This window comes from Fukomys damarensis, unplaced genomic scaffold, assembly GCF_012274545.1.
Source record: "Fukomys damarensis isolate Sample0158 unplaced genomic scaffold, DMR_v1.0_HiC HiC_scaffold_8, whole genome shotgun sequence".
In the NCBI taxonomy this organism is placed as follows: Eukaryota; Metazoa; Chordata; class Mammalia; order Rodentia; family Bathyergidae; genus Fukomys; species Fukomys damarensis.
In genome coordinates, this window is record NW_022900920.1 from 32,431,769 (window position 1) to 32,442,015 (window position 10,247).

General features: G+C 41.7%; 1 protein-coding gene across 4 annotated transcripts in view; it reads left to right on the top strand.

The window, feature by feature from the left end:
• Positions 1-10,247, top strand: part of Armh3 (armadillo like helical domain containing 3) — a 164,297-nt gene that overhangs the window by 39,321 nt on the left and 114,729 nt on the right. For all 4 annotated transcript variants that reach the window (XM_010626395.3, XM_010626396.3, XM_010626397.3 and 1 more), the window contains 4 exons: positions 996-1,054; positions 2,430-2,495; positions 3,618-3,687; positions 4,770-4,830. In XM_010626395.3, the coding sequence (XP_010624697.1) occupies positions 996-1,054; positions 2,430-2,495; positions 3,618-3,687; positions 4,770-4,830 (256 nt within the window). The remainder of the gene's footprint in view (positions 1-995; positions 1,055-2,429; positions 2,496-3,617; positions 3,688-4,769; positions 4,831-10,247) is intronic.

Here is a 10,247-nt window from a genome sequence, read left to right on the forward strand (position 1 = left end):
ACATGGGCGTAGAGCTCTGCTTTCTCATTTGATTGCTGAACTAGGGACCAGATCTTAGGTTCTTGTGCATGCTAGACAAGCGCTCTACCCCTGAGCTACACCCTAGCCCTCTGCCTTTTAAAATAGCTGGAATCTGAGTTCTAGGAGACCAGGGACCTTAGTCCTTCAGTGCTGTATTTCTAGTGCCTAGCACAGTGCCTGCCACACACTGGATGCTAAACAAATGTTTGTTGAATAAATAACTTTGTTAGGATGAAAAATGATCAAGAGATTACATCTTTGTAGGTTATAAATACCAAGCACAGTGCAAGGAGCAGCTTAGGCTGGACCCTGGTGGCTAGTTAATTTCCATCTGATTTCCTTGCCGTTTTGCTATGAACAGTTAGAAGCCTTACTAGATTTTGTGGTAGATAGGTACCACTGATGGTGATTATAGCTGGTGGATGAGAGGGTAGAAAAGGTGGACCTGATTATTCAGAAACAAAAGCTGGGGTTAGGGATATAGCTCAGTGGTAGAAGGCTTGCCTAGTATGTGCTAGGCCTTGAGTTCAATCCCCAGAAGTGAGGGAAAAAAGTACTGACCTAGAGGCAAAGGGTATGTCTCACGACAGTAAAAGCCACTACAAGGGTTAGGTGGTTCTCAAGAAGGTGTTTAACAGACTACCAGGATAAGAACTGTGATCTAGGAGGGAATTATTCTTTTTGTTTGTTTGTTTTGTTTGTTGTTTGAGACAGGGTCTCACTATGTAGTTGAGACTGACCTGGAATTTACTATGTAGCCCAGGCTGGTCTCCAACTCACAGTGATCCTCCTGCCTCAGCCTCCCGAGTGCTGGGATTACAGGTGTGCGCCACCACGCCCGCTAAGAATTATTCTTGAAGTACTTTGATTTTCATTCATGAATGCTGGGGTAGGGGGAGTAGTATGCATATTTTTTCTCTAGTGAAACCTGGCTTGGATGATATACAGTGAAGGGTTTATTTTTTTCTTTACAGATGAACACAGGCTTCATAGTGGCAAGCTCTGTCTGATTATCCTTACATGTATTGCAGAGGTAGGTCTCAGTAGCCTTCTGGCATGAACTCTCTTAGAGAGTGCTCTTGTTCCCCACCCCCAGCCCTCCTGTTTCACAACTATGTTTAGGGCCCTAAAGCTTTGGAGGGAGTTTGTCTGTCTCCTCCCACTGGAACATGAGCTCTGAAAGCAGGGACTGTATCTTCCTCACCACTTTGGTCTCTGTGCCTGGCCTGTGTTAGAAGCTCAGTCAGCATTTACTGGGCACATTCATAATGAATTGTGCTGTGATAACTGCCATAGTTGAGAACTAGAGGGTTCTGACTCTCCACAGTTTTAAACAAGAGACTTGAACTCTTAAAAAAATTAATCCTGCCCCTTTGAAGCTCTCGTGTTTGGACTTTAAATGGAAAAGGAGCTCAGGTTTCCTGGGGTGAAGTGGGGAGAGAACATTCGGAAAAGGCTTTCTGAGAAGGCACTTTGGGCTTGGGCTTAACTGACTACAGATCTTGGTGGCACGTGAGTACCACAAAACTTGAGACAGTTCAGAGCTGTATTTATACTTTTCTTATTGTGCCCTTTCCTCTTTTAAGACAAGAAGTCAAGGTGGTCCGCTTGGAGAGCCGTCACTCCTACCTTGCCTTTGTGTATTCTCTATTGGAGGATGACCTCCTTTTCACCAAGCCAGGGGAGGCTGTTAGAGAAGAGCTGCTTATTAGCAGTGGGCCTGGAGTACTTGCTTTTTAAAAATCTTTTCAATGAAATCTTTGAAGTTGTTTTTCACAAACTGTAATGAGTCCTAGTCATTGGGGTCTTAGGTGTGTCACGTCTTCAGAACAGGTATTGGGAAAGGGCCATGGGATGCCTGTTATCAACCCTTGGTGGGAAATTTTCGCTTTGCTATCAGTCTTCAGCAGAGCAGGGATAGCAGGTCTTGCTTCCAAGCTGCCTGTGTGGCTGGTCTCCCCTGCTGTGCTGAGCTCCTTCCCAGTGGAGCACAGCCCTTTCCTCTTCTAACAGGAGTCTCATGTGGAGCCTGCATGTGCATCCTGCGCCACCCTGAAAACCTTCAAGCTGTCACACACAGAGCTGACTCCCGGGGCAGATGGGAAGGAAGAGGGAATTGGAAAACAGATTCCTTTCAACATTTGTCTCAACTTCCTGGATCTTAATTTTTATTTTTTAATTTTCTTAGAGATTTTTAAATAAAGATACACAGGGAAATTATCCCCAAGTAAAAAATGTTGTGGTTTAATAGGGTTTGACATAGAGGCTGAGGCTTATCCTGTTAGCTTTCCAACTGATCCTTGAAAGTGGCTCTAAGTCCAAGGATTTACAGGAAGTGTGCTGAATTACAAACTGAATCTCTTCAGTTTTTCAGTCTCATTCCTTTCTTTTTCTCTATTTTTTATTAGGATCAGTATGCCAATGCATTTTTGCATGATGACAACATGAATTTTCGAGTAAACTTACATAGAATGGTAGGTGTGACTTTTGTTTCTTTTTCCTTAGTGGGAAATATTTTGTGTATTGACAGGGTTGGGATGAAATTGGTCCTACTAGAACAAACATGGATAGAAAATTGTGCCAAAGAGTTCTTGTATGACCCTTGCCAGATTTTTTTTTTTATGTATTACAGAGGTGTTTCTTGCTCAAGAGAGGATAGAGAGATCCATAGCCATATAGCCATTGCAATCATGGACTATATCAAAAAGCATAGATTTCAACAAAAAAGGGGTCTAAGCCTTATGTTTTCAAAGCATAGCATGATCTTTACTTGGAAAAGTTTAGGTGCTGCTTTGATTTATTCACCTGAAAGGTGGAGCATATAGAATATGAAAGATAAGGAAGTATCTCAGAATTTAGAAGTATGTGGGAAAAAAATGCCACATTAAAATTTAGGTTTGAAACTTACTATTTGTTTTTGCAGTTGCAATTGTTTGTTGCCTCTGTAGTTGCCACTATTACCTCCTTTTTCCTCTTTGTTCTTCCTCCTTTTTCTTTTCAGGCTCTAGGGATTGAACCCAGGGGCACTCTATCACTGAGCTACATATCCAGCCCTACTTATTTATGTATTTATTTGTTGACATAGGGTGTTGCTATGTTGCCCAGGCTGAGTTTAAGCTCGTCATCCAGTGTGCTGGGATTACAGTGTGTGCCACTGTGCCCAGCTTCCTCTTCTTTTTCTGAATTATAATTTAAAAAAACAAAAGCATGCTGGGTGTGGTAGCACATTCCTGTAATCCTAGCACTTGGGAGGCTGAGATCAGCCTGGGCAATCAACCCCCCCCCAAGAAAAAAACAATGTTGTTAACAGTGTCATATGTACAGTATAGATAAAAGTAAAAACAATGGTTTTCCTGTTGTAGTGTGCCCTGTGGGAAGTCGCCTTGCTGTGAGTTGTGTCTTTGTCACAGGCCTACACTAATAACTGCGAAGCCTTTATAAGTCTTCCTTGTCCCACCCCACCTCAGCCACTAGAAAAAGAGGAAGAAAAGGTAGCAGCTTGTCTGTAGCAGTGACTTTAATTTGCTTGAGGAACATGATGATGACGTTCTTAATTCAGGTGTTTGCTAATTTCCTTTTACTTTTTTGTGGGGAAGCCCATGAGACACAGGAAGAAGGCAGCAGACAAGAATCTTCCCTGCCGTCCTTTAGTATGTGCAGTATTGGGTAAGTGAATATCATAAAAATTGTCATTTTTCTCATGACAGGTTCTCATGATTAAGATTTTGTTGATGTGCTTTTTATCAGAGAAGTTACTATTTATGTTTCTTCACTGGCCTAAGAAAACAAGTTTATTGTATTTGGAAATCCCAATAAATACAGTGCCCAGTAAAGGGTGCTGTCATTCAAAGGAAAAACCTTCTATATCTAAACTTGGTATATAATTTAAATTTGCAAAATACTTTACTCCCGATAAAGACTTCAGTCTAACCTCCTTTCTCGTTCCTAATTGATGAGTCAAATGATCAGGAGGGTTCCTGACTGTCACAATCATGTCATTCACAGGATAATTGAAGAAATTATAAACCATTATGTTAAACAGAAAAATAATCTCAGAAAGTTAAAAACAAAACAAAACAAGAAACTCCCTGACTGTGTTAAGTGGAGATGGGGCTGGCAGAGCTGATAGGGAGGGGCTGTATATTGGGGATCTTGTCTGTCCAGAATTCTGCATTTTCTCCAGGAGATTGGCAGTTCTCTTAAGCCCACTTCTGCCTGGATATTCATCCCTAATTCCTAAGTCTGTTTGATTTAAAAACAGTAGTTAAGACTGTATAATTAGCCCCACAGACCATTTTTAGTATCTGTCAAACGTTTGGATAGTGAGATGAGACAGACTGACATAGCTTTAGAGCTGAGTCTCTGGTTGCAAGAATGTGATCAGTAATTTCTTTTCTTGCTCTCTCACTGCTGTGGTCTTGGAATAAGATTTTGCTGTGGTAAATATGAGCAATGAATACCATGCATGAAGTATCTGTAACAAGGATCCCTGGTATTGGAAATTATTGGCAGGTCAGGGTATCCATTTGAAAGTAGGAGAGTGAACTGATTTTCGTGCTCATTTGCAAGTGGCAGAGTGTCGCAGAAAGTGTCTTTTACAAAATAAATTGAAGTGCATGTGGGTATCGCTTTGGGTGGTAGATGTCATTTAGCATGAGTGCAAGGGCACAGTGCTCAGGGGGGTTTCCCAACTCTTAAGGTATGAATTTCATTCTAATTGATCTAGTTTTTCTCTTTTCCCCTCTTAGATCTGATGGTAGAATTTATTGTAACACATATGATGAAGGAGTTTCCTATGGATCTCTACATGTAAGTACTATGGTTCATTTCATATGTGCGAATCCATTTTAAAGAATCAAGTTATAGCTTGGTGTGGTGGTACACACCTGTAATCTTGGCACTTGGGAGGACTGCCATGAGTTTGAGGCCAGCCTAAACTACATGGTGAGACCCTGTCTCAAAAAAAAAAAAGAATCAAGTGATAGAAAAAGTTATAGTCTGTATATACGTTATTTCAAGAAAAACTCATTTGGGTGTGAAGAAGTATCACAATATTTTTTACATCTTTTTAGAGGAGGGAAAAGTACAAGCCATGGTTTGGATTCTTGCATGTCTCTTTGTCACTTCCAGATACTTTGCATGAAGAGCTAGGCTGGTGCCTTGAAGCAGGGGTCATAGGGTCTATGGGAATCCAAAGATGCAGTTCCATCGTGTTGTCTCTGTGCTTTTGTGTCAGAGTAGTTAGTTGTAATTAGAAGGTAGAGAGAAGCCAGGTATCACGGTACACACCTGTAATACCTTTACTCTCGGAGGCTGAGGCAGGAGAATCACAAGTTCAAGCCCAGTCTGGGCAACTTAGTGGGGTCCTTTTTCAAAATAAAAAGGCTAGCAATGTAGCTCAGGGCAAAGTCCCTGGGTTCAATCCTCATCCCCCTGTCAAAAAAAGGGTAGGAAGAGGTCAAGAGAGAGCTTCCCTGGGCTGGGGATTTAGCTCAGTGGTTCTCCCACCTGCCTTGCAAGCTCAAGGTCCTGAGTTCGATCCCTGGTGCCAAAAAAGAAAAAGAAAAGAAAAGAAAGAGCTTCCCATCCATCCTTAGTTGACATTGTCCTGGCAGCCTGGCCTGGGCTGTGCTTGATGTGCAGATGTCATGGAGAGATCCCTGCCTCCTGTGGAAATGTCATTGTGCATCGTAGTTCTTGTAATGAGGATGATCAGAGGCGACTGAAACTCATTATATTTTAAGTTTTCTCTTTCCTTTGTTACTTCTGCATTTTTCTCTTTAATAATCCAGAAGAGTTGTGCCATATCAGTGTGATTCCATATATGTGTACAGGGTTTACCAAGGAAAATGTGTATACACTTTAGTAGTTTGCCATAAGTGTCTGGTCTGGAAGCGAATGCCTACCACACTGAGCACTCTTGTAATTGTAGAGGCCATGATGTCTCAATAAACTCAGTATTAAAAATTTGTACCAGTTTTTCTTTTCCTGATGTATACATTTTTTGGTGGATTCTGTATTTTTCTTTCTTCAGAAGCATCTCAGTTAAGTCTGACTACAGAATTGTCACCACCATTATTTTGGGCAAGTGACAATTTGCTGCACAGTAATCTTGCTGTACCTTATTCCATTGCCAGTCCAGGGCCTGGGGGATAAAGGATTTCACTCTGGAGTAGACCTCCAACATTGTAGATGGCTTGTAGACTATGTAGTCTTGGTTTCAAAGGATTGAACTTGGGACCTTGTGCTTGCGAGGCATGTGGTGGCATCACTGAGCTAAATCCCCGGCCTGTACATTTTACTTTTAAGTAGGCTACAGTTTACATTTTTGTCTTTTTGTCTTTGGGTGCTTAGGAATAAGTCTGATCCTTAATTCAAAGAACAGTGGTGCTATTTTTTTTTTCCCCCAGTACTGGGGCTTGAACTCAGGACCTTGCACTTGTGAGACAGGCATAGTGCCACTGAGCTAAATCCCCAGCCCTCAGTGGTGCTGCTTTTTATAACACTTAGCAGATGAATGTTCTACTTGTTTTAGATGGAGTCTCTGAAACTTGGCATCTTAGGGAGCAGATTTGTTTTTGCTGTAGATTTTATTTCTAGCTCAATTCTTTTATGCTCTACTTTTGAATATGCTATTTACTTTGTAGTGCTGACCATGATAGTTCCAATTTTCTCATTTTTAAGTAAGGAAACTGAGGCTTAGCGGATTATGCCCTTTGTCCAGGGTGGTTCTATTATTTAGTATCACTGCCTAGGCTTGAATCCAGAATTTCCTACTGTAAGTCCTGGACTGGTATCTTCCTTTCTAAATGTATTGGTTGTCTGTTGCTGTGTAACAAACCCTAAAACCTACTGGTTTAAAACAAGTGCTCATCATCTCATAGTTTCTGTGCTTTAGGAATCCAGGAGAAACTCAAGGGGAATAGTTTTGCCACTGGGTCTCTGGTAGAACTAATCAAAATGTTAACTGGATCTTCAGGCATCTGGTAGGCTTTTGGGCCTGCAGAACTGCTTTCAAGCTCACTTAATGCTTACTGGCAGGCACTGATTCTTTGACACCTGAACCTCTGCTTCCTCTGCAGCAGGTAATCTGAGAGAGATAGAAAAGGAGAGAGAGAGCCCAGGTTAGAAGCCTTAGTATCTTTTATTACCTCGTCCCAAGTGACATACTGTTCTTGTGGTCTCATTGAGCACTCTGATGAAACGGTGCAGGGAGCTGGATACTAATTGAAAGTTTACGTAATGAAGGTATAACCCCTCAGGAATGGCTTAATGTTGATTATAGAAGGACTTGAGGCTGTGAATCCAGTTAGTTGTGCCCATTCTCCCTCTCCTCTCTGTTCCTGTCTGTCTCATCCTCATGTGCACCTGTGTACATCTGTGTGTGCTCAGCCCTTGCCTCCCACCTCCCACTGGGAGTGATGTAGGGAGAAGGACCTCACTAGACACTGCCACCTTGGTATTGGACCTCATGGTCTCCAGAAGTATGAGGAACACATTTCTTTGTAAGCTGACCAGTCTGTGGTATTCTGTATAGCAACGCAAAACAGACTAAATGAAGGATTTGAATACCAGCAGCTTGGGATCTTTTGGCGGTCATCAATGGAGCAATGCTGGAGTGGGTGTGGGCAGCCTTTGGGGGAAGCAGAGAAGGTTTGGCGGCAGGGGGACTGGAGATAAGGGAGCACCTTGTTGCTGCTCCAGTGCTAGGGGCAGGATGTCATTAGGAGGCAAAGTTCAGGTTGTCCAGACCCAGGCCACATGAGAGGAGCTAGTGGCAGGGTGTGCTGTGAGTGGGTGGCTGTGGTGGGCAGCATTCAGCTGCTCTTGTGGCTGCAGTAGAGTGTTAGCATCAGGGACAGCTGTCAGTTTCATGGATAAGTTGATAGAAAGTTTATAGATTGCTAAGGCAAATCATGACTCAGACAAGAGCATCTCTTAGCTAGTGACAGTGATATCCAACATATCACTCCATAATTTCTGAAAATCAGTAAATGATTTATTTGGAAACTTTGTGAGTGGTTTCTTGGAATTTTTACCACTTGGTAAGCAGTTTTGGTGGTATGTAGTTGAGAGGATAAAAGAATTATTTAAAAATTTTTGTTGTACTGATATACATATATATACACACACACACACACATATACACATATATATGTATATATATGTATATATGTTGCTTTATATTTCCATATGGTTGTAAAATATTTTAATATCACTGTGGAAAATATTGAAGCCTTGTAAGTGACCTGTTACCTGGTGATCTCATTAAATCGTGAAACACCCATGCAGGACTACTTGGAGCGCTAGGGCAGTGGTGGCAGACCTGTAGCATTTGTGCCATAGTGGGCTGTTTGTTATCACTGAAAACTCAAAGGTTCGCCATCACTGCCGTAGGGAGTAAGAAGAACACAGAGAGACATGGATACTGGGGCTTGCAGAAGAGGTATTAGGGTGGCCACCGCACAGCCGCCTTAATTGGGAATATTCTCAAAATTTCTAGAGAATAATTTCAGGATTTTCCACCTTGCATATTTAGTTCATTTGTGTTTCTGGTATGTTTTTAGGTACTGTATTCCTTCTCGCTGGTCTTTGACTCTGACTTCTCAGAGCGAGTTAGTAATTTTTTCTATTTTCTTTTCCCCTAAGAGGTACAGGAAAATAGCTCTTCCTGATTTAGCTTGATTTATGAACTGTCAGATTGAGACCCACAGGTGAACATGGTGTCTGTTGAAGTAAGTGGGGCATCAGGATGCCTTTGTCTCAGAGTAAATCACAGAACTTCAGAGTCTCAACTCTGCCTTAAGAAGTGTCTTGTGTGTGGAGCTGCTGTTCAGCTGAAGTGCACTTGGGTGTGTTAGAAAGCTACATTAATTGAACAAGGTGGAGAAGAGCCACTTTTTGCTATGTCCTTTTGCCTTGGTTATTTGGTCTTTTCTATTTTTGCCCTCTCTGCCTTTCTTTCATGTCAGAAAAAGCTTCAAAAGAGTCTTTTTCATTTGCCTGATACTATCAGGTTGCCTGGGTCATTTTACAAACTTAGTTGTGCTAGCTCAGTCAGTGTGAAGAAGATGAGTCTAGCCAAGTGTAGAGGAGTGCCTGTAACCGCAGTACTCCAATTCCAGCGCAGCTTGGATAATTTAGCAAGATCCTGTTTCAGAATAAAAAATAATGTAGCTCGGTATGAAGGCTTCAGGTTCAGTATCTAATACTGTAAAAAAAAAGCAAAGAAAAGCTGTTTGGAGCTGAGCATGGTGGCACATGCCTGTAATCCCAGCACTCAGGAGGATCACCAAGAGTTTGAGGCCAGCCTTAGCTCCATAGCAAGACCCTGTCTCAAAAAAAAAAATTTTTTTTTTATTTTTAGAAAGTAAATTTTATCAGTCTTTTCCTTTGCAATTTCATCTGTGGCTACTTAAGCTTTCTTTAAAAATTATTTTATTTTAAACCTTTTTTTTGGTACCAGGGATCAAATTCAGGCCCTTGTGCTTGTGAGGCAGGTGGTGGAACCACTGAGCTAAATCCCTGGCACTTAAACTTTTAATTGTATATAGTGATGGGATACAAAGTAGTGTTATAATCTCTGACTGTGATGTTAAACTTTCAAAATCTTCAGAGATGAAAAATATCTTTTGCTAGCTTTATAATTTGTGGTACATCCTTCCAGGAATGATCCTTAAGGGAAGGGTATCAGGTGTGCTTTACTGAGTATTGACTTCTAAGTGGGTGCAGCCCCTTTTTCCCATTGACAGACTTGTGTGTGTGTGTGTATGTGTGTGTGTGAGAGAGAGATAGTGAGAGAGAGAGACACACACACACACACAAATTTATTCACGAGAAGAGCTGAAGGTGTTCTTTTCTTTTGCATGTTTGTTTATTAGTTTCTTTTAGAGACAGGGTCTTGTATGCTTTCCAGGCTGGCCTTTAACTCACTTTGTAGCCAGGCTGAGCTCCCTCAAATCCGTATCTCTACAAGCAAAAGCAAGACTGAAAACATGGGCATTCCAACATGTGAGTGCTGAGATTATAGGCACGATCATGTCTGGCTTTGTACGTGTACATATTTATATCCAGTGTCTTTTTTTTTTTTTGAGACAGAGTCTCACTATGTAGTTGAGACTGACCTGGAACTCACTATGAAGCTCAGGCTGGTCTCAAACTCACAGCGATACCCCTGCCTCAGCCTCCTGAGTGCTGGGATTAAAGGTATGCACCACCACGCTCAG